Here is a 24,931-nt window from a genome sequence, read left to right as displayed (position 1 = left end):
GGTGGGATACTGCAGGATGTGCATTTGGGTTTGGATATGTGTGTGTGTGTGTGTGTGTGTGTGTACACATGCACATACACTTTAACTACAGCAATTGAAGTCTGTCATTTCAAATTTTGTCATTCACATCATTATAGAATTAAACTTTGAGGTCCATTAGATTGACTACCTGAGCCAGTGTAACAACAACCAACCAACGGCAACAAAGATCATGTCAATCCTTTGACTCAGTAGGTGGATGTGCCATTTACATGCATAATACAGTACCAGGCATAGAAATATCCTGATGGTAAATAATTTGGTGTTGACCAGGTGACGATTCACCTTGACTGAGTGAAAATAGACAGAGAAGGATGTGAATATAAGGACGTGGCTCAAGAAAAATAAAATAAATCTTGCAGCACATGCAAATCTTTGAAGTCTAGTGTCATCAGATTCCCAAACCTGGCAGGGCTGGGGCATCACTGCTCAGTTACAGATGCCTGGGCCCAGCCCACATCTCCAAAGGCAGACCCTTGGTAGGCACAGGCACCAACACTGTAGGCACCATGTGTGCTGCCCTGCAGGCCGGAGGATGGCCTGAGGCAACTCAAGATACACCCCAAGGTTGAACAACTCATAGCATGGATCATTTTCCTTTTAATAAGAGTCAGAGGTTATGAGTAGATACCTAAAGAGTGTCATTCCTTAGTCAAACAGTCTTTCAGATACAATACATAAGAAATACATTTGTAGTGGGAAAAAGCAAATGTTTCGGTACACGTAGAAGAGAATTTCAAAATTAATACATGAAAATGGAGTGTGAGGAAATCTACAAACAACAACATTTAAAGGTAAATGCAGGTGAGGAGGCAGCCTGGTTCTGGGCCCGGCTCTGGCCTCCCTGGCTTCTCACACCTCCTGTGGCCCTTGTCTGGAGAGCATGGGGCTGTGTGGCCCCAGCCGTGACATGAGTCTACTCCCTTCCACAAGATGGTCAACTAGGTGAGGCGGAGTCAACGTGACCGTATGGAGTACACCTCAACGTCATAAAGCAAGAGCCCCTGTGCTGGGCCAATCAGCACCATCATGGTCAATGCAAGAAGTACTGGGTTCAAGGATTTCCATTCCCTGGGATCTAGAGTCCACACCCATGGAAGAAGGAGTTGGGAAATCCAAGGACGTATTGCACCAGGCAGATCGATAGTGCAGGAAACCCTGTACGATATTGCCGAACAAAGATGTCACTTGGAGGAAGAAGCCAGGGTAGTTTTTCAGTAGCCTCATATGCATGCAAAAGCCAGACAATGAACAAGGGAGACTGGAAAAGAATCGATGCTTTTGAATTATGGGGTTGGCAAAGAGTCCTGACGACGCCACAGACTGCCAAAAAATGAACAAATGTGTTTCAGATAGAAGCCTGGATGGTGTGACTGTGCCTCGCCTACTTTCACATGTTATCATTAGGGACCCGTCCATGGAGGGGGGGAGGGCAGGGTCAGTGGGGGAATAAAAGGAAGCCCCTCCACAAGATGCCGTCGCTGTGTCAATCGGGTAACAAGATTAAACACAGCAGGGACTGTGAGCTTGGTGCAGGTAGGCGGTTATACCCAGGCCCGAGGCACCGTGAACAGCACCCACCACTTGGCACATGGGAGGGTTTTCCTTGTTTGTGTCTGTTTTCTCTTGATCACCTGTTTCGGCATGATCCCATTATTCCTTTTGTATTTTTCCTGTCTCCCCTGGGAAATTCATGTCAGTTTCCGGCATCTGTCCCCCATCCACCTTTGTGAACAGTGAGGTGAAAATTTCATTTATTTTTTAGCGGTGTCTCCACTGTCGGTCAATAAATTACCCTTTCTCTCTCTCTGAGGCTTGGCAAACCACGTTTCTGACCTCCCGTTCTTCAGGCGCTTTGAGAGGGAGCTCATTACTATTTACTGTCATCTCAGATGCCATCTTTCTCCTTTCTTCCCTCTTAATTTGGGGAGGCTTTTTAATACTCTTCGCATCTTCCTGTAATCACACCAGTCTCCTTCTTTATAACCCTTGACCTCAGTGGTGCCTCTTTCTTAATAAAGAATTGCTTTATGCCCTTCAGTTTCCAATCCTATCTGCCTCTGAGTTGAAATGTTCTTATAATGTGTATTCTCACCCAGCTCCACTTTGCAGCATCTGTGTACGGAATGTGTCCCTGAATAGACATGTCCTGTCCCACTCTCAGTGTTTGCCTTCACTCGTTGGAGAGAGAGAGAGAGAGAGAGAGAGAGAGAGAGAGAGAGAGAGAGAGAGAGTTGATTTTAACTCGAAGCCACCCCAGGGCTTTCGAGGCTGCAAATCTTTACGAGAGCAGATAGTCTTCTTGTCCTCCTGAGGCTCTCCTGAGAGATTTGAAGCATAAACCTTGGGGTCCAGCAGCCCAAACCCTAGCTCACATTCCCACCAGGGCGCTCTCTCTATATGGGGATAAAATACAGGACCAAACATCCATCCATTCACAACTGCTAGATTCAACAGATAGTTATATATGTCCCGGCATTCTCTCTCCCTATATTGTTTCATCACAACTAACTTAGATCTCTGCCTTTAAAGCCCTCACCAGAACTGTCGTTGGTTTAACCGTATACAGGTAATTCTTTAAAGAACAATGGCTTCATGGGATACTTTCAGTCCAGGGTTTAAAGATTACTTCCAGGTATTATGTTGAGGGGGGAGGGGGACAGAGATTCTCCCAGTCTCCATAGATTCCATAAGTCTGGTTTCCATATGAAGTTGTCTTGGTCTACACTGCTCCTCCTTTTGATCAGGATCCATCTATTGAGTCCTTGACCAAAACGTCCATCAGGCCAGCTAAGCACCATCCCCCTCCTCTGGCCACACACTACTGGGCTCTCATTCTGCTTTGTAAAGTTGAATGTTCAGGGCTGACCATGAACTTCTGTTTCAGACATGGAAAAGGCTATAGTTCTGTCTACACGTACCTTACACTGTTCAGTGTTTAAACCAATGGCCCAGAGAATATTCAGTATGAAAAGCCTCATTTGATTACCAAACCTAGGGCAACAATCCATTAACTCCAAACTCCTACATGTGTCCCCACTTTCCAGCATTTAATGGAGTTTCCTTCTTCTATCTTTCTCTTTAGTTGGACCACAGACTTGCAAAGTCCCCAGCTGCACCATCACCACTGTTAAAAGACTCTCCGATCGTAGGGTTTTCATTGCCTTCGTCTTTCATAAAACTTAGTTTTCATGTACATGTGCATTTGCATGTAATGATAAAGAGCATAAGCAACATTCAGCTATCCCCAATCATTGTCTGACTTTTCACAGTAGGCATTTTATCTCCCATTATTACGTCAGTTTTTTAAAGATCTGTGCTTTTCTCCCTGATGCAAAAAAATTCAACTCCTTTCCCATGGCAACTTCTGTCATTGGTAATTCTTAGCAATTGCTACTTGCATCTCTAATGTCCAAAAAGGTACCTATCTCCTAAACTAAATTGTACAAGATACAATACTTACATTCTGAATATCAGCAAGTCCCCCATGGTTCTCTCATCTGTGACCATCACACCCACCTAAATAGAGCAGACTGCAAACATGAGATCTCAACTCCAAATGATACATGACAGAACAGCTCGGCCTACCTGACAGACTGCTGCTGCTAGCTGCTGTCTGAGTCATCCCTGCCTTGTGGCTACACCTGTACAACAGAACAATGTTGCCTAGTCCGACACCATTCTCAGATTGAACACAGCTGTATTACAGGTGGTTTATCACCGGCAGATCACCAGGCCTCTCTTCCTAATCTGGAAGCTCCAATGAACTCTTGAGCACTGTAGCAACAGACCAGCTTCCAATAACACACAGGCAGTGTGGCTGCAGATGGAGTGCAGTGCCAGGGAACCGAACCTGGCTCCCGTGTAGGGAAGGTGAGAATGCCACCGGGGATCTACCAGTGCCCCTTCAATTCGATGCCGGACTATAAATGGGAGGAAGACATGAAACAGGAGTTGAGCCTTAGCATGGGACGGTTAGGGGATCCTAAGCTGCCAAAGAAAAAACAGCATTGAGCAACGGCCTCAGTGGTGTGTGAATGCAAGTGCTGCCCTTCCACCCGCCCGGGGTCCATCAGACCCACTTAGCCACGTGGCAACCGGCACATATAGATCCAGTGACTTCCCTAGGATCACTCGGGAATCGTGGCGATCGAGTCCCACACGCTAATTGGCAATGCTTTCCAAGCACCACACCTAACTAGGCTTTCTCATAGCGCTAATGTTCCTCCACTGACACAACTTAGCAGCAATGCACTCACACAACTATAATGGCCTGGAAATAATTAACGACGAACAATGTGCAAAACAGTCCATTGCAAGCTTAAACTTTAAACAAGCACTTAAAATGAAGATTGGGAAGGGGAAAAAATGGAAAAAACCTAGCTTGGCTATTGGGTCATTTTCCAGACTACTAACTGCTAAACCATGTGCAGAACGCACTTCCAATTTCACCACCCTGGTTTCCTAAAAAGGCAGATAGCTTTGCTCTGCAGGCAGAAGCAAGGCGGTCTTCCATTTGATTTTGAAAATGAGGCACTTCTGCAGAAAACCTGTAGGCTCTTTTTTGGCTCCCAGTACTCAGAAATATAAGAAGGAGAAATATATAACCAGGCAGGGGTGTTTGTTTGTTTGTTTGTTTGTTTTCTAGGATCCCGAAGCAGACAGTCAATGAAAGGAGGAAAAACCACGAACTCATTTTGGTTCCGACAAGGATCATGGCTGACAAAATTCTACAGCCCCGTGAGTTTAGAATCTCGATCACAGGTCTTGGCCCCTCTGAAGTGTAGAACTGGCAAGAAGTGGCTGATGCAAAAAGGCATGAAGTAATCACAGTGGTATTTTTCAAAAATGACAGGGTAGAGACACGTAAAATACTTTCTAACTCATAAAACACCAACCGTCAGGTCTTACAAATAACTTGATACAACTAAATCTGAAGCTTGCCCCATCATGGTGCAGGTCACAAATTCCCACCCGACGCCATGACCAGAACAGAAGTCCGGTGCCTACGAGGAGTGATGGGTTCCCACAAAGATGCAATAGCTTTGCCGTGGTACAACATTTTCCCTGCACTGGAAGCTCGCTATTCTTTCGGGTACCTGGGCTACAGCCAGGCCCCAGTGCACAGAAGCCCGGCACACCAGTGTAATCCAGCAATGTTAAATTTGCTGTCATTTGCATTTGCTTCATGCAGTGGTCTCAAAAGAAACTCTTTGTTTGTCTGGAAGCTTGTCTCTCTAGAGTATAGATTACTGCTAGAGCCGAAAATCATCCAAAAGTGGAGTTTCTGCCCCATCAACTCTGTGCACCTATTGCCAATAGTAAGCGGGGTATTGACTGGGTGCTCCCAATGTCCAAGGCACTCCTCAGTGCCCACACATGCACTGCCTCATTTGTCTTGCTTATCAATCTTAACAGGTGGATTTTATGATCACCTTCCATGTACAAGTGGGGAAAGCGTGGCCCAGAAGGTACTATAGACAATGTGACCCAAGTAGTAACGTATATAGCCAGGATTTAGGTGGGAAGGTTCACACTGCTAACCCATCACTTCATCTTGCCAAGGAGAGATGGTGGTGCCATCGTAGACCAAGCCCAGGAAGAAGAACTCTAATGAGGAAAAATGTGCATGTGAGTCTAATTCTCCACAAGAGAGTGGGGAGACTTAATTTTAAAACAATGAGTATCAAAGGATCTGAATCATTGTATGGGGCATAAGCTCAATTTTCAGCCAGTGCTAAAACACCTCTCTCTGATACTACTACCAAAGGGAGCAAAGGCTCACTGCTGATCTAACCGCATCTGGAAGATGCAGGTAAAGTCCTGGGTCCTCCACTTAGAGAGGGAAACGGACCAACCACAGTCTGTGCACAAGACAGGTACCAAGAACACGGGGTGTAGTTAAACCATGTTCTGTGGTTTGGTGAACATTTTTCAGCAGTATTCTAAAGTAGTACAGAATATCATCCTGGGAAACGCATGTGGAAAAGAAGATAATGCACCGTACTGAGTAATGTCAGACGACCAACCTAGTCTGCTGACAGCGAAAGAATTGAAACATTCTGAAACTCAGAGCAGCTCACTGCATTGTGACAGCCCTGTGTAGTTTCCTCAATGCAGGGAATGCTCAACTAGGAGAGAGGGAGAGAGAGGAAGAGAGATGGAGAGAGAGGGAGGGAGGGAGGGAGGGAGGGAGAGAGAGAGAGAGAGAGAGAGAGAGAGAGAGAGAGAGAGAGAGAGAGAGAGAGAGAGAGAGAGAGAGAGAGAGAGAGAATATCTGTGTGTTGGTGATCCAGGCTTCCTTTTACTCATTCATTCAAGTGTCAGTGATGTGACAACTTGCTGTGGGCTCTCTTAGAAGGACTTCAACTTTGGTAAGAAGGATGTTGCAAACCACAAGAACACAAGCCGAGCTCTGAATCCCAGGCCACACGTTAAGAACTCTGATGCCATGCACAGTTCCACTCTAGCCTTATTCCTAATAAATAAACATAAGGAATAAGAAGAAAATAAAAGTAGCAGGGCTGGGATAAGCGATTAAATGTATAACTAGACATGAATATGGTGAACAAATCGAGTATTACTCCATTTGCTTAATAGGGCCTATATACAGGGGGAAACTAGAGATTCTTTGGTTGGTTTTTCTACTTTAGATTTCAGAGAATGAAAACCAACCTCACTGTCACTGAGCCAGTGCTGACTCATAGAGACGCCCTGTGGATTTCCAAGACTATTACTGTTACGGAAGCAGAAAGCCCAGTCTCTCTCCCTTGGAGCGGCTCTAAATTTCAAACTGCCATCCATGCCGATCACAGTCCAGCGTGCAACCACGTGTGACACCACCAGGAGTCAGAAAGTAGGCTTGGTTTTGTTGTGGTGGTTGACTCTCCCTGTGGAAATTGTCCAATCCCATGACTCTCCTACCAAACATGGAGTGATGTATGCCACATCTGTAATCCCAGCCCCCAAAGCACAAAGCTATCTGCCCAAAGGCACCTCAAATATTATGTCTCAAACTCATCTACAATCCTCAGCCTCTACAACCTGCTTCTCCCATAGTCTCTGTCTTAATAAATGGCACCGCCATCAGCCAGGGAGCCCAAGTCAGACACCAAGAAGCCAAGGAAGCCCTTTTCTTTATCCATCACTTCCCCAAATCAACCATTTCTTTCTATTTACGATCACTCAAATTTATACCCTCCCTTTCACCCCCTTAGTTCCTGCTTCAGTTAAATCTCTTGTCATTTCTTCCAAGAATTCCTTTAATAATCTGAGTAATTCCCCTCCTTTCACGTTGCCTTCCACTCGCTTGAGCAGCTGTTCTAAACCAGAAAGTTCTCTAAAGTCACCCCTGTACAGCTCACCTTCCTCCACCTACCAGACAAGAAGGGCCCTGCTCTTTAACACATTAAAGACCGGATACTTTTGTAACAACTTACCCAAGTGGCTGGGTATTTTTTCGGCTGTTAGGGTTTGTTTTTTGGTTTTTTGCATTAAACCATAAATGGGTTTACATCTCATCAACTTTTCATCATAGTTATTTATAACTTTCAGCTTTGTAATAAAACTTCTCACATTATGAAACAATATTTTGCAATGTATGTGGAACATTATTACTTTTATGAACTACAATCTTCATGAAATTATAAACTTCTTATAAAAATAATCAACAATCCATATTACTTTGAAAAATAGTAAAAATAAATACAGTATATCAAACAAAAAATGCATTCTTTGTTCCCCAGTGTTCATCTGTTGATATGTTCCTTTGTTATACAATGTACTGTTGTTACTACACCCTACAACTCTACACCTACATTGAGAAACAGTGTGCAAATATTATCCCTGAAACACTGGGCAAGAATTATATCCTAGCCCTTTGGTTTGATTAGTTGTGAAGACCTTATCCTAAACAGTTACAATTATTTCATATATTCTAGTTAGCATAGGACCTACGTATAAACAAAGGTTCCTAGTACTTTTTTAATGTATCGTACCTTGTATAACATTTTTCTGTGAAGAGGTACCATGGGCAGTGCAAACTCTATAGGTTCTGGGAGGAAATTTCTTTTTTTCATTGTTTGAAGTGAACACAGGTTCATGCTGCTTCACGAGTTTTCTCGTGATCCATCCATAACAGATGGCGTGCAAAACACGAGTAAACTCTGGACCCGTCTGCAATGTGTTTAATAGAGAATTTAGTGACATTTTCATAGCGCCTTAGGTCCCCCCCTTGGACAATTTCCACACAAACCTTTCAGTCACATGCGTTACAGCTTTCACAAAGGGGGGAATCTCCTCGTTACTTGGATTCTGTTTGTGCCATGCCCAATACTCTAGCTCCCCCTATTATCCCCAATTATCGCACCTCCACCCCCCGCCAGACTTACCTTCTCATGTTTACTTGTGAGTTCACTGTTGACCTACTGGCCTCAGGTTGATAGTTTTTATGTACGGGTCCTATCATTTTGGCCCCACTCTGCTATTTCACTCAAAGGTGAGCAGGGGGAAAGGCTCGGCTGAAAGCATCTCAGGAAACACTGTGTTCTCTACTCCTCCAGTTTTTTGTTCTGAAAGAAGCGCTCTGCTCCACATACCCACCCCATCCCACCGCAACCCTCCATTGTAGCCAACATTATCTACTATGATCCTGATCCAAATGGAAAGATCCCCCTTGCTCTGGGTGTAGATTTCATTCCGCTTTTACTTTTTACCTCTTTCCCTTTGAAAACAGCCAGGCATTGGTCTTAACAATCTACTTCTAGCTCAGTGCTTTCTGTTACATCTTCTTGTTCTCATACCTCTGAATTAGCTTCTCTCTCTTCCAGAAACTTCCTTTTCATCTGGACAGTTCAGGGGCCATCACTTATACTAAAAAATTATTCAGGTTGACTGACTCCAGTGACCATTCCAACCTCATTCTCCCATGCCTGCCTCAGGCAGTCCTCTTGACTGCCTGGTAACTTGTACAACTTGTATTCAATACCTTGTATCCAACTTATTGCCTGATAAATTAGGTGCCATTGAGTTGATTCTGACTTAGTGATCCCATGTGACAGAGCGAAACTGTCTCTTAGGGTTTTCTTGGCCATTGTAGCTTGACTGATACAGATGGTGAGGGTGTTCTCCCACAGAGCTACTGGGTAGATTTGAACCACCAACCTTTTGGTTGGCAGCCAAACAGCCTGTGTGTCACTGACACTCCTTTATGGACACAACTTAAGCTGTAAAACTACACTTTCCTAATATCCTTTATAGCTATGAGTGGGTCCATTAGCTGTTTGGTCGATAATGTATTCCCCAAATTCCTCCACATCTGGAAGTCAGGCAGCAAAGAGATGAGACCTAAACTTGAAGCTAAGTTCCAGCTGGAACCTAAACTTGGAGGCTAAGTTCCATCTTGACTTCCCCTTTCAGCTTCATCTCTACAAAAGATGCTTTCTCCGTGTATTTACTTTTAATGTACTAACAGGAGCCCTGGTGGTGCTGTGGTTGAAGTGCTCCGCTGCTAACCCACAGACCAGTCATTTGAACCCACAGATTGCTCCAGGGAGGAACAGTGCAGCAGTGTGCCGAGGAGCAGCTCCATACAGTTGAAGTTCATGGACTCAATGGGAATGGGTGCACAGTTAACACCAGTGTGTGTGTTTGTGTGTGTGTTCTTTTACAAGTTAACAATCTCCCATATAAAAATGCACCAAAATATTCTATCTAAATAGAATTTTGTAATTTATTTTCAAATCCATCCTTCATAGTATCACATAAACCAAAGAGTGGGGGAAGGGGGAAGACCCTGCTACTGTTGAGTCGACTCTGACTCATAGTAATCTATGAGAAAGAAAAGAACTGTCCCCGTGGGTTTCCAAGATGGTAACTCTTCCTAGGAACAGAAAGCCTCACCTTTCTCCCTTGGAGCAGCTAGTGAGTTGGAACTGCTGACCTTGTGGTTTGCAGCCCAACATGTAAATATTGCATAGCAATGTTATTCAACACTCACCATGAAAAGAGGCCATCCTAATCACGGACACCATTGAAAATGAGTGTTTGGAAGATGAGGAGGCTTCAAAATGGCTCAGAAGAATTCCATTTTAAATCCACCTCCCCAGAGGCTTCTGGAAGCCCTCCACAGACCAGTCCCCCTATCTGGCCTGAGGGTTTGTTTGGGGAGGGCCATTCCCTCCGGTAAGAAAGGTGACCTGATCTGATCAACTGTAACAAGTGCTGAAATGGATACATTCTATTACAGCCTTACAAGTGTACCCTAATTATTCATTATCCACTTCAGGTACACTACTTTACACATCCTGCCCTTTAACTAGAGCACTCAGAAAAGCCATTGTATGTTGCCTAGCTAACCGACCATGTCCTGAACAGCTGAATGGTCTACCATTCAAAGACTCCCCGGCTGTACACTTTACACCAGAGGTCTATGTGGCTCCAGCGCCCGGCTGACCACCCGCATGCCCACTGCCATGTTCCACCTTGAGGATTGCAGGCAATAGGGAGGGAAAGGGAGGGTCACGCAGTGGCGACACTGTCAGCCACTAAATCCCCTTCCCAAACATTGCATGTCCAACAGTTTGCAGAACAAGCTGTGTGGCCCCGCCCGCAGGGCCGGTGGGCTTCTGCACTCGTTCTGCCAGGCGCATACTCCCAGGAAGGCACAGAGAGGCATCTTGTCTGTGCTAGAACAGGTGTGCCCTCAATTCCACCCTCAAAGTAGTCTCAGCTCAGCTGAGAGAACAGCCGTAAATTTTTATTTCGGAACTCAACAAAGCTCAGGAAGGAAGGGGCCAAATCGCATTAACTATTAAAATACCCTGAGAAGAAGGACCGAGAGCCAGGCAAGAACTGTAATCACAGAAGTATGTATATTTAGAATGGCTTTAGTTCTGAGGCGTGATGCAGCCAGACACACACACTACCACCACCACCACCACCACCAATCCCAACCCCCCACCTCAATCCCCCATCCCGAGAGCCCTGGAGGCTAGGTCAGTAACATAAAAAAGGAAACTAGGGTTATAATGTAAAATTATTTGATCAAGATGTCCAAAAACAAACATTTAACTAGTATTATCTAATGGGAAACGACGGGGCATTCTACTCTATCTCCATTAGAAGGAATTGACTCAATGGCCCCAGGTTGGACTTTTTGTAGTCATTATTTCCAATCACTAGATGAAAGGATGCCATGATGGGGGTAAGGGGAAGACCCTCAATGGGATGGACGGACACAGCAGCTCCAACAAATGGACACAGAAAGAACGCCGTTCGTTCTGCTGTGCGTGAGGCAGTACACGGGCACTGAGTTGGGGCAGACCCAACAGCAGCCAATGACAGCAGCAACAGACACTAGGATGCCCGCCAGAGGTTGTCCACCACGTGAGAGGGGTCCTGGCATGATGTTCTCAAATAGATATGATTACTGGTTATCAATTTCCAAATAACACCTGTGGGACTACCACTAAATAAAGAAAAGGGAAGCATTCAACAGAGGAGGACAAAACAAAAACAGGCAATATAAGGAACGGATTCGATCCTATGTCAGGCAACCAACTCACAAGGCTTTTTAAAATGTGGGTACGAGACTCCTTTGCAATGACTCCCGAAGTTGGGAAGATGGAGTCACTAACACATGTTGCTCTGTAATTTGGTATTGCCCAATTAAGGCTAATCAGGTACACAGAACGAGTTGAGGCTTGCAGTCCAAGCATTCAGATTGGGCTACGGAACTGACAAGAGTGCATCTCCGTCTGAATGGCCAAGGTGCGGAAAAGGCACTCAGACAACCAGGCCACTGTCCATAAGACGGGCCTGACAATCTGACTGATATCAGAACATGCTAGAAGGAGCTTTGGAAGGGTTTCTTTCGTTCTCTCCTCGCTCACCTCACTTGTCTCCCACACTTCATCACCACATACTGTCATATACCAAATAGACTCAAATAAATACTGTACTTCCTGTTTTCCCTCAGCTTTAATATGGACCACTCTTGGAGTGGTTTTTTTCATGAACACTTCAAGGTTTGGCCCAAATGCACTACATGATTCTCAGGTTTATACAGCACTTCTACCTAATAGGTCGGAACCCAATCAATAGACAATGGACAGGCACAAAGATCAAGTGACAGGCACAATAGTAATTCACTTCAACTGAAGGAAAGTACTGGCTGATTAATATTCCACATTACTTTAATTCAGCACAGAGCAACTACTTGGATGAGAAATGCCACCAGGGCATGCGAGCACCTCTCCAATGGTGACACCTTGAAGAGTCGGAAGGCTGGAGGAGGGGGTCGGGGGGGAGACGGACATGAATATTTGGGTTAACATCAAAATCAAGTCTTTGCTGACCCTTAGGTGACCCATCGCCACTTGAGTTTTTATTATTATTAAATAGCAAAAGATGCTCACTTAAGTTGCTCTCAACTCATAGCAACCTTATAGGATACATACATTCCACTGCCCACCCCGCGGCCCCCCAATAGTTTGCTCAGCTACAATCATTACATGAGCAGATTGCTGGGCTTTCTGCTACAAATGTTCCCAGTAGGTTCAAACTGCCAACACCTTGCAGTTAGCGGCCGAGGGCTTCACCCCTGTGCCACCAGTCTCCAGAGTGAAACATTCATGACATCAAATCTCTTCTTTTCACCGCTATTCTTAAGGTACATTCACAATGTTGCCTAGCCATGCCACCAACTCAAGAACTCTTCTGAGTTTAACAAGATTTTCTATGGAAACATAGCTTTAAAAAAATGCAGATAGAAACTATGCAAACAGCTATCGTTTGCACTGATTTACAGTGAAGCTGGCCTAGTTTTTCCTATTAGTAAAATGCATCAAGGAAATGAGGAGTGACTAATAAACAACATCAAGAAGATGGAAAATGTTGGGCTGTAACAAATACAGAAATCACCTTCATTTTTAAAGAAATTTAATTTGATCCCCACCTAGGATCCATCCATGTTGCAATGGTTGGTTTCCATGTGGGCGATGGGTCAGCCAGGTCACTTTCTCTCCTGAGAGTTAGTGCTGTTGTCTAGGGGGAGTCCAATACTCGCGGGATTGGAGGAATAAGTCAACATATGACGCTGGAATTCTCGACAAGAAAGACAGGAGATGGGACGGATCCCAAAATCTTTCAGACAGCATGGGAGGCTTGGTAAGGTATCTCAGTGGTGGAAGGCATGTTATTAAGTCTCCATGAGTCGATTCTGACTCATAGTGACCCTATGTACAATAGGGCAAAACACTGTCCTCACAATTGTTCATCCGTTTGAGTCCACTGTTGCAGCCACCGTGTCCGTCCATCCTGTGGAGGGCCTTCCTCTTGTCCACTGCCCCTCTACCCAAAGGATGTCCTTCTCCAGGAACTGCTGTCTCCTGACAACAGATCCAAAGTATGCAAGATGAAGCTTCCCACCCTTGCCTCAGAGGAGCGTTCTGGCTGTACTTCTTCCAAGCAGATCTGCTGGACCCACGAGGCAAAATCTCAAGCCTGCCTTGCCACTCAAAACTCCCCAAGGAAGCCCTTTTAGCCAGTTTGTAGGCTTGTGTAAAGAAGGAACGCGATGCCACTTAAATTGGGGAGGAGAAAAAAATGACTGAAGCAAGTCTTTCACAAAGGGACACATCCGAATTCAACAAAACTATCCCCAAAGAGGTGCTTAACTTTATGGGCTGTTTCTGTGGATGAGCTTTTGAAAAAAAACAAAGAAAGAAAGAAAGCAAGAAAAGACACAACAGAGAGAAAAAGCCTTTTCCATTTTGATCTTGTTGTTTACAGAATCGAACATTCTATACTACCTCCACCTGTTCTTGCCTTCTGTTCCATCCTCATTAGAAGGTAAAGGTATTTTAAAACTGCTATCACTCAAGACCCACGCTATACATTTCCCCCCACTAATTATACAGACAGGGAAAAGTGACCTGCCACCAAGGGTAGCTGTGTAGTGACGTCAGATCACAGGCACATGGCAGAGCTCAGTTGTGACAGAGTGCACTTTACATTAGGCCCTGCTCACAAGTGGTCCTGGGGCCAAGCATGGCGGTATTACTGCTCTCACAGTATAAGCAGCAGAGTTGATGCCCAGAGGCCCAGCACCACTGGGTGGAAAAGACAACAGCAAGACTGGGACCCCGGCTAGGCCAGTCCACAATCTAGTACATGATATATACGCCTTTGACGGCCTCCCGTGCTGAAACCTGAACTCATCAATGTAGCCACGTCTTTGGTCCTAATAGGACTGCTTTTCTTGAAGGTCTATTAGCATTTCAGATCAACCACTTTCAGGACCATTCATAGATCAATTAAGTATCTTACTGATAATCTCCGGGAGCTGAAGGGCAAGGAGAGGTTTGAGTAAAGCAAATCTTGACCCTACCCTGCAAACCCCACACTTACTTCTCCCCTTTCCTTCTTCCCACCCCAGGATCCAATCAGCGGTTAATGGCCAATGCCCATGAACCCAATGCTACCTAGTTGATGGTACTTTTAAGCCCTCTTTTCCCAGTGAATGGAATTCCAATATCAGAGGGGCCCTGCAGGAGACAGTCCACAGGGGCTGTGGGGGTTTCCATGGTTGGAATCTGCATGGAAGAAGGCTGTCACGCCTCTCTCCCAAGAAGCAACTAGTGAGGTTGCATCCGCAAAAGTCAAAGCAGCCGCCTCCCCAGGGCAGAACTCGGGGAAAGCATCCATGCGCAATAGCAGCAGCAGTGTTTCTGTCACACTGTTTACCTAGAATGCAAACACTTGCCCTGCCTCTGTTCCGGGGCCAATTCCTACCAGGAGTTTGTTCAGTAGCTGTAGGACGCGTCTCGCCAAACGTTGGATCCAGCAGTCCCCACCACTTCATCCAGTCTGGCCATGGTACCTGCAAGTACCTGTCCTTTGGCTGTGCCCTGTCCTCCAGATCAAAAGTCAGCAAACACAATGGTGCCCGTAAGCAAACAGAGGTGCTTACGGGCAGTTCGTCTATCTACCCAGCCCAGGCATTGAGCATTCTTGCTTGAGTGATAAGGTAGAGAGGTGGGGGTGAATTCCCGGAGTTCCCTGAGGACTGAGCAAAGCAGTGGTGCAAAGGAAAGAAGAAGCCTGCCTGTCATGTCCTGAGACCCTACTGCCCCAAGATTCAAGGCCTGCTCTCAAAGGGGACAGCCAGAGAAGAGTGAGCGCCGAGCCCTTGGGGCAGGATATTCCGAGGTTCGGGACTGAAGCTAAAGGCTTGCTGTAGACGGACCAGGTGCTCAACAGCAATTTGCCAGGAGACCAGAGACCTCAGAGAGAAGATCCTGCGGACCTCAGACATGGCTCCCTTTGGCCTATGCTTACAGGGACAAGGAAGGAGCCAGCACAGAGACCACAAAGATGAAATGTGAGCAGCCTGACTCGGACCCCTCCCCATGCCTAACTCCCACGTGGGTGTGGGTACGCAGTCCTCTTCCACTTTTCAGGGTTTCTCTTTGTTTCTACCCCATGGCTCCATCTTTCTTGCTCATCTGCTGACCAGAATTTGGGGATCAGATGCTTTTTTCCTATCCCCACATGAAAGTTAGTACTTTATTCTAATTTCCTTAAGTGTTGAGTTAAAACTCCAACCTCTCGAAGAATTAAACTGTGAATCAAACACTAAGTTGGTAAGTCCAATAGCCACTCCCAACTCCCTTCTCTCATCTCCTTCCATGACAGAGCCCGGAGGACGGTGGCATTACAGGCAAGCAGGCAGAGATATGGCTGATTCTTTCTTCATGAAATTCAAGCCTGGAGGCTGGGACAGTCATCTAGAGACTGCGAGGGAAAGGACCAGAGAATCCATCACTGAGGCACTTGCCCCAACATCGTGGGTGGCAAAACCTTTCCAGCCACAGCTACCACCAGACCACAAGGGGAAAATACTTGAAGCCACCATTCGTCACATTTTTCCTTTCCTTCCAACCCAAAGCATTGCTACCAGGTACACACCACTTTTTAGCTTGTGTGAATCCAAACTTATCGTCTCTTAACGTCAACATTTCTCTTCGTGGGAGACCTTCCCCAATTACTTAGAGGACAAGGCTTCACGGCTGACAATAGTTTTCCAGGAACATTTGTCTGGTATTTTCCAGTTATCTTCTAAATTTTCTAAAACCTGCCATGGCAAACCTGATTTGACTATAAAAGTGCTCGCCTATCACAGCACTAATTTTACTCTGCCACAGAGGAGGCCGAAACAAGAGGCAAAAGAAGAAAATTTCTCACTGACTGGGCAACTTACCTGGTGAGGACACTAGAAGCCTACAACTTCCTCTCACCTTTTAAAAGGGATAGATTCTGCTTACTTACATTGATATTTTAAATGATCTGTAGTGTGTTGATTAACATTTAAGAACCCTAAGACATTGTAACTTGGTCTCTTTCCTGACATTTGGAGGGAGGCTACAGTGACGCACCACATCACATCCACTCGAGCAACATCCAATCCCCAATACACCTATAGTCCCTAAAGTTATAAGGGAGTCCTAAAATTCTAGTCTAAGAATGGGATGTAGCTAGTGCACCCACTTCCCATATGCATGTGGAGCTCACATCTTTTCACTACCAGCCACATTTCTTATATATCCCATAAGAAATATGACTTGGCTATCCTAAAAACACCTAAGTTACAAAATACGATAGTTTCTATCAAAAAATGTTTCTATACAACAGTGTATGTGCCCATTGAGAGGCAGCAGCATCCAGCCTCCTGTATTGCATGTCTCTCAAGCACTACAGCGGTCTATGTTTTCTCCAAAATCTATACCCGCGAAGTCCCTCATGGCACCCAATTGCAGTAACGCAGGTGAGAGGAGCTGCAGGAGGCTATGAAAGACTCCTTTGGAAGTCAAACAAAAGGCTTTTGAAAAACACAATGATGGAAAGTCAGGAAATGCTGTCTTATTGCTCCAGAGTTTAGGCACATCGCCTTCAACCATCACGACAATGACTCACATACACAGCGTTCCCCAAACCATTATGAAAAGGTAACGAGAAAGCCAGTAGGATAGCAAAAATCTATTTCCAATATGGAAAAATGGCTACTGGTATAGACCAAGAACCAAACACACGAGGAACTCCTTCTAGGCATGCTGAGCATCGCTGCTGAGGGACAAAGTCTGTTCAGGAAAAGCAGGACCAGACTAGGATACGGTGTTCTCACAATGGCCAAATGATGTAGCATACTATTTCACAGACCATCTCGTGGATGTTGTAAGGCATGGCTGTACAGGATAAAACTGACCTGTTGCTGGCTGCATGCTGAGCTCTAATTTAGGAGTCTCTCTCCCGGTCCAGTAAGAGAACGAGCTTAGGGAAGGGCTCTTCACTCAGGTTTAAAACTCCCAGCATCGGATGCACTGACTCCTTCACACATCAAATCACTCAACAGCCATGTACTGAAGTCCCGCAATTCTTCTTCAAACATGGGTCTATGTGTAATCCTTTTCTTCCAGGGAGGCTACTTAACGAGGCATTATTTTATCCCCGATCAATGAGACGAGGTAGGAAAGCAGCATCCATTCGAATTAGGCTTTAAAGAATTACATTTGAAAAACACACCACTAGAAACTAACTTGAAGGTTTCATAAAATGGAGATGAATGGATTAGGAAGAACAACGTGTCTCTCAGAAGAGAAGACACGGTGTAAGAATGAAAATGTACGCCTACAAGGCCTAGGAAACATTCGTAGCAAAAACTGCCCTGGAAAACACTAACAGGTCCACTCACTCCTCCATTGAAAAATGAAAATGAGCTGACCGGGAGACACACAGGTGGATTTGTAGCAAAGCAGTAGAAGACTCAATTCCGACCCTCAGCCTTAGCCCAATGATCAAGGTCAATGAAGTCGCTGGTGGTGAGACGCAAAAGAGCCATATTTGTCACCAGTCTCTATTTTCAGGGAGGCCTGGTGGGTGAGTGGGATGTGTCGCGGGCGGCTAAGTTTAAAGTCAGCTTTCTACTCCTGTAAAGAGTGACCGTCTCGGAAACTCCTAGGGGCAGCTGTACCCTGCCCTTCAGGATGGCTATGGGTCAGAATGGGCTCTGGCAGGAGGGAGTGTGACCACCACTGCACACAGGTAGGCTCCCCGCCTCCCATACCACAGTTCCTGGCATCTACTACTCTACTTTGAGTTCTATGCAAATCGTCGATCCTACATGTTCCAGGTAATCAAGGTCAAACTCCACTTGGACTTTTTGTGTCTGCCTTATTTTACAGAGCGTCAGAAGTGTCCAGGCTCACTCACAGGGATGGTGGGATCCGATCAATTTCTCTTTGGGGCTAAGTAACACCCCATTGCGTGTGTGTCATTTGTGGCTCATCCAATCATCTGTGGACAGACACACGTAGATCCATTCTACCTGTTGGCACTTCTGAATAATGTTGAGCTAAAACGTGGGTGTCTTCTAGGAGACAATTTAAGTTAAGAAAATAAAACTCCCAAACAAGGTGAAAAATACTGAAGGATACTACTAAACGCGTATCTTCTCTCAGAAATCACCTGACCACATTATCAGTCCCCAAAATGACACATAATATCTAGAAAACGTCGTATTACAAAATGTCCTTAAGACACACACGCACACGCGCACACACGCACACACTGCACAAAGAGGCGTTCTTAACCAGCAAACCTGCAAACAGTGTGCTCATACTACCCAGCCGTTAAGGACTCAGCACATTAGAGGTTTGTGAATCCTAACTTCTCAAACTGTGCTTATAATCCATGTGGGACTGGGCTGTCTTTGTTGTGTTAATGAGGTAGGAATAGTACAGGATGTTCTCGAATCCATCTCTTAGGATATCAAAACTAAAGAAAAGGAAAAAAAAACCTAGACTCACTGCCATTAAGTTGATTCCGATTCAACTTGACCTCATAGGGCAGACTTTAAGTGCTTCTGTGGCTTTCAGCACCTTTCAACCTTTCCAGCAGGTGGACAGCCTCATCTTTCCCCAGCAGAACAGCTGGTGAGTTTGAACCGCTGGCGGTTCAATTCATACGTAGGCCAGTGTGTCACCAGGGCTTCAGATGAGATAAATACACTAGAAGTAGGAATAGGGGAAGAGAGATGCCAAGCCACGTGAAGATCTCTCCAGATAAGAAACTGTAAGGACAAGGGTCCTTCTCCCAGAGCCTACCAAGAAAGCCTCCCTCCTCGCAGCCCCAACCCCCAAGCTGGCATCCTGAGTTCAGAGAAAATACATTTGTTTGTGAAAAGCACTCCCTTAGGATGTTTCTGCAGTACTAGAACACTAACACATCGCCATCTAAAATTTTAGATCATTTCAAAAGTGAACTAAAATTCCAGGAGCTGACTTCCCTATGCTCATTTCCTTTGCAAGATCACTTACCCTCTGGCACTTCCAACTGTCAAACCATTGATTTATGTTGCTGGCCTTACACTGTTGTAGTCTTTGTGGACTGATATTGGGGTGGGAGACGGCAGGGGAAAAAACATCTAGCCAAGTTAAAGCTCACCCATATTTTGGGGGGAAAATTCTAAGGTACTTCTTTTTTTTTGGGGGGGGGTGCAAGGCTTTCTGTTTGTATGCTAAGGCTTTTAAAGCACGGCTCAAGTAAAAGCCTCCTGGTTGGGTACTCTTGCTTTACTATGAACAGGAAAAAACAACAACCTCTTTGCTTTGGCGTGGACTCCCACTTGTTTTCTAAGAAGACTGCAGCGCTCACCTCTGCTGTTGGGATTTGAAAGCACTCACAAGGCTTCACCTTTATGCCGGGCTGAACTCGGGGTAGCCATAAACACTTTGAAGTAATGCAAACCTAAATATTCCTGCTAGGCAAACTGAGCAGTGGCACTGAATTATAATGAGCCAGCAGCTGTCACAATACGACCACAGTAACCAAATCAAAATATCAACCGCTAACCCAGATGAGATTCAAAGGTCGTCCTCTAAGCCAACAGCTTTCTTCGGTTCTGCCTGCAACCTCCATCGGATCCTGCAATAAAACCTTCCACGGAGCTAGTTCAGAACCCAGTTAACTCTACGGCGCTGAATTATTTAGTGCCCTGGTGAAGTCCCCTTCGTGAGACTACAACAAAATGCCACAGCAAGGAAATTGAACCGTGCACAATGGGACATGTGAAAACACGGCAGCTGATGTTGAACTAAGCTGCACCCAACTGTACAGAAGTATCGCTTTTCACATCCTTCAGTTACCAACCCATGTATGTAATCCTACTGGGCAACTAACTCATTTAGCCTCAAACAATCTGGTTTTCAATTAAGACTCGAACAAAAGAAGGAAAACGCATGCTTAGATCTTCCCTCAGATCAAAGCTGTAGCTAGAAAATAGACAGTCTACCATGAGGGGAAATGTCTGGACTCTCATCTGCAAAAGTTCAGTGCTTGGCAAAAGAAAGGGGTTTTTAAATGAATGTTCAAACATATTACTGCATACTCTTTGTGTATAGTTCTTACTGGGACTTTGAAAATATTTCAAAATAAGTCTCTTGGAAATATAGCCATTAGAGCCACGCCCTTGGGGTTCCAGCCATATTCCGAAAGCCACCCAAAGCCCACCTGGGAAGGCTTCCTCAAGAGCGTTAACAACCACAGAGAACCCAACTCCAACAAGGTGATGTGTGGCACCCCTGGCAATCACAAGTTGTCACAAAGAAAAAGGGACTTATTTTCTCCAGAAAAAAAAAGACAGAACATGGAATGCCAAGGAAAGCAAAGGGCACATTGGCTTGCCTCAAGTCAAGGAAATTGAGGAGCCAGCAGTAAGTAGATGGTCAGTGAAGGCATCCTGCACTTGGTCAACACAAACAGTCCAGTTGGATGACTCACTGACTACTTCAATCTCTCAATGCCTCTAGAGCTCTCCCTCACTCAATCTTCATTCACTGCTATCTACCGGGGGAAACACACACACACACACACACACACACAATCACACAATTTAGGAGCTGCTAGGTTTCTTTTGCTTATGCTTTTCTTAAAAGAGGATTCATACAGTACCAATCTCCAAAATTCTGTATGACAACAGTCACCCCAGATGACAATGGAAAGGGTAAAGCTAACATATGAACCACAAATTGCTTTTAATTCTTCCAACATTGAGTGTGTATGCATATACACATGCACACAAGTATGTTCTCCAATTTGAATTCAGAGATTCACAAGTAATGTGTATGCGTATGTATACTCATACATATATAGTGTATGCATTTTCTAACTAAATAAATTCAAGAAGGTACTACTCTATTTCTCTCATAAATTACATAAGCAAATTCCTATCAACATGCAATATGGACACAAAAAAATGTTCCTTTTTAGTTCAGGGCAAAATATAGGTGTTACATCAGAAGACCTACCTAGAATTTAAGCAAAATCATCCATGTAAAGTTCAGAAGTTAGGGTTTATTCCTATAATAGAGTTTGTCTGAGGAAATATGGTGAAGACTGTAATGTTACCTCAAAATAGTATACTGCAATAAAGCACAAAATAGACAATCACAATTCACACCCCTAAGGAGTTTGGTTAAGTATCCCCACACCACCCTCCTTGTGATAAAATAAAATTTCACTAAGTGAACAGTTTACTAAATAAGAAAAGAAAGAAATCAGGTCATCTGCAGTTAATAACTCTTCCCTGTAAAATCAGTGTCACTTATTTCTGTAGCAGACGCTTAATTCAGTCACAGGCTTGATGGATTTGACAACAGAGAATCTGGTCCAATAAAGTGGCTGATTTATTTTCGAAGCTATAGCTTTTACCCTAATATGACATCACGGCAGAAAAAGTCTTTGAAATGTAAAGAAACTCTTTGTAGTTTTAATGAGAACCAGTTAAGGGGTTCTGAGAGTGGATATTGGATTGTTGTCAAAAACGTACAGCCAAGTCTAATACCTTCTCTTGGCAGAGGGCAAACTTCCACGAAGGTCAGCCACGGAGGGTGGAGTTGGACACAAAGAACTGTTTAGATAACAGCGTATCGCCTATGAGTTCAAAGTCCTGGCAGTGCTCCTGGGTTTTATTCTGTCTTTGTTTCTGCTTGTAAATTAAGGTTATCCTTTATTTTTTTCTTCTCCTTAAAAAAAACAAAAACTTTTTTTTTTGGTGGGGGGCCCTTTGTAAAGTAGCAACCCACCGCCGCCATGGTTCATCTTAAAAAATGGCTTCATTTTCATTAAACAGTAGGTTGGGCCAAGTCAAAGAGAGCCTTTGTTCCTTCCAACTCTCGCCCTGGGACACTGGGGTCGAACAAGGGGACAGGAGGGCTGGGAGGTGAGGAAATATAGCAGCGAGGAAGGTGCGCATGTGGCATTGCCAGCCCTCAAAAAAAGAAAAAAAGGAACATTCTTCTCTACACTGAAAATGTGAGGTATTTCAGAGTTGTTAGAATGTCTTTTTCTCTCCCACTGCCCCCCTAACGTTTTGTCTGCTGTGCCCTCTTGCTCCCGGGCGACTTCCCTGACCCGAGTCTGACACAGCACCGTTAATGTCAGATAAACCATTTAGCCCAAGCACAATTCTTTTCTGTACAAAATTCTGCTTGAGGTGGAAAATGTAGCAGTTTGTAAACAATAAAGAGCCATGTTTCAGACCAGACAGCTTATCAAACAGAGAGGCCCTTTCACTGGGAACAGTGGGCGGGAGCCTCGTGGACATAGTCGCATTTCCGATCACAATGCAGGAGACTGTCTAGGCCTCCATGTTGAAGAGCTTAATGGGAGGGAGGGCAGACGGATGAAAGAGTCAGGCTGACATGGGTTCTCAGCTTCAACAGTGAAAGGAGTCTGCACTCCCAGCCTACTGAGATTTTAAATGCCGGCTGCATTGAGAAACTTCAGAAACCATTTGCCCAGGAGGCAATCGGAACAAGAAGAGTCACTCACTGCAATTGTGTTGCCAGGTACAGTCTGTCATTTTAATTCGCCAACTTACCCTTCAGCATCAGTCTTTGTTTCTTATCTACAAACTTCTAGAAACCCAGTAGCAGTGCCTTTAGTCTATGTTCCTTTATTCACATCATCAAGGGCTGGAATGTCCTAAATTCTTCAACAACAATCCCCACCACCACCACCACCACCTTTTCTTGTTACTTCAAAAGATTACTCTCTTTGGGGAAGAGTAATTTCTGCTATGTTAAGAAGGTGGAGGGAAATGGATAAAAAGGCAATGGCGTTAGAAATTGAAAACAATTTCTATTGGTATTGGAGTGTCGGAAGACATTCTTTCAAATCTAGGTTGACAAATATATCAGACCATCTGTATCTATCTTGAAAACATGAAACTTGCTACACACTTCCCCAGCAGGAACCGAGAGGAGAACGGCGTGCCTGTTTTGCTTACAGTGTCAAGATGTAAGGAGCCCTGGTGGTGCTGTGGTTAAGTGCTCAGCTGCTACCCCAAAGGTTGACAGTTCAAACCCACCAGCTAGTCCATGAGAGAGAGAGATGAGGCGGTCTGCTTCCAATAAGGATTTACAACCATGGAAACCTATTGGGCTGCTAAGAGTCAAAATGAGGCCATAGTAGTGGGTGGGCAAAAACCTAACTAGGCAATTGTCCCCTGAAAGTAAAACAGGGGTAGAAATAAAAGAAGTCTATGACCATGCACAACTTCCTGGTTCTTAAAGTTTAGAGACACTAGAAGTCAAGGTTCTATGATGTTATCTGTTAGCAATAAATTGGTAGACCTTGTGTTTCTCCACTTAGATGGTTGTATGTTACCTATCTGAAATTCCTTTAAAGGGATTTGATAGTTACTATTAAGAAAAAAAAAAGCCGAGCTTCAAGGCTGGCTACATTTTAAGTGTAACTGGTATTTCTTCTGGAGGGTTAAAAATCAGGACTCTCTTTGGAAGCATTTGCAATTATGGTTCTGAAATGTGATCATTATTGCCACGAGTTTTCCTTGGAGTCCAAGAGCAGGTGCCAAGAAACTTAAATTCATTTATTGGCAGATTCCAATAGAATTTAGCCAGGATGAGAGAGATACTAATACTGTTAAAAACTCACATCTAATAGAGCAAAGCTCATTTTTTTTCTTTCCATCGTAAATAAAGCGAGCAGCTACGGGGACCTTTTCAGTCATTACGAATTACCTTTTCATTGCCCGGGTTGCTGCTATTAAACAAACCTCCCCACAGGGTCGTCAAAAGCAGAAAAATGTGTGAAGGGCAACCTTATGAAGGGTGTGCCGGAAACACACCACTTCAAACTGTACACAGTTCGCCTTCAGCGAAGCAGGATCAAGTCTACTAGATCATCGGTGCTGGGCTTGTGCCCGGGTAAAGACACAACAGTTTCACCATCCAACCTGCACACACGCCTCCAACTGAAGTGCAGTAGGGCCCACTAGTCCGATTCACTTCCAGGACCACTGCGACAAAACTAGGCTCCAGTACTGACTGTACATCAGGGCCAACTGTCAAGACAAACTTGATATTTTTATTGTAAGCATTCATCACCTTGACTTCACACCAAGCTTAGCTTAGAAAACTACAATCGCAATTTTGAATCGAAGACCAGTGGCTTATGTCTAGGAAGGGTAAAGTCTACGTAAATTCAAAAAAGATAAATCTTTGTCCTCTGTGTGCTCTCTCCAGTATTTTCCTGCAATTTAAAAAAATACTACAGTGAGTATCTAAAGAACCAAGATCCCTAGACCAGAACCTCAGTCTGGGGCAGCCACTTCCCCTTCTACGGTAAGTTCTAAGATTACATGGGTGCATGGTCATTGCCAAACCAATCTTACCTTGTATTCTGGAATTGACAAAAGGTGGAGAGAGATTGTCGTGTGACCCAAGGTCCCTGCTGGTCATGTGATCATAGGGAGTCCCATCTCCATAGTTCTGTAAAGGGAATGACAGAAGAGGTGTGCATTTTACATTACTAA

The 24,931-nt window shown here is 44.7% G+C and overlaps 1 protein-coding gene across 17 annotated transcripts in view; it reads right to left on the bottom strand.

Moving 5' to 3' along the window:
* The window catches only part of TCF4 (transcription factor 4), a 399,157-nt gene that overhangs the window by 230,414 nt on the left and 143,812 nt on the right, over positions 1-24,931 (bottom strand). For all 17 annotated transcript variants that reach the window (XM_075532963.1, XM_075532953.1, XM_075532952.1 and 14 more), the window contains one exon: positions 24,791-24,887. In XM_075532963.1, coding sequence (XP_075389078.1) covers positions 24,791-24,887 — 97 coding nt within the window. The remainder of the gene's footprint in view (positions 1-24,790; positions 24,888-24,931) is intronic.

The sequence above is a fragment of the Tenrec ecaudatus genome, chromosome 15 (assembly GCF_050624435.1).
Source record: "Tenrec ecaudatus isolate mTenEca1 chromosome 15, mTenEca1.hap1, whole genome shotgun sequence".
Lineage (NCBI taxonomy): Eukaryota > Metazoa > Chordata > Mammalia > Afrosoricida > Tenrecidae > Tenrec > Tenrec ecaudatus.
The sequence above is the reverse complement of the archived record's forward strand: the minus strand, read 5'-3'. Positions and strand labels throughout refer to the sequence as shown.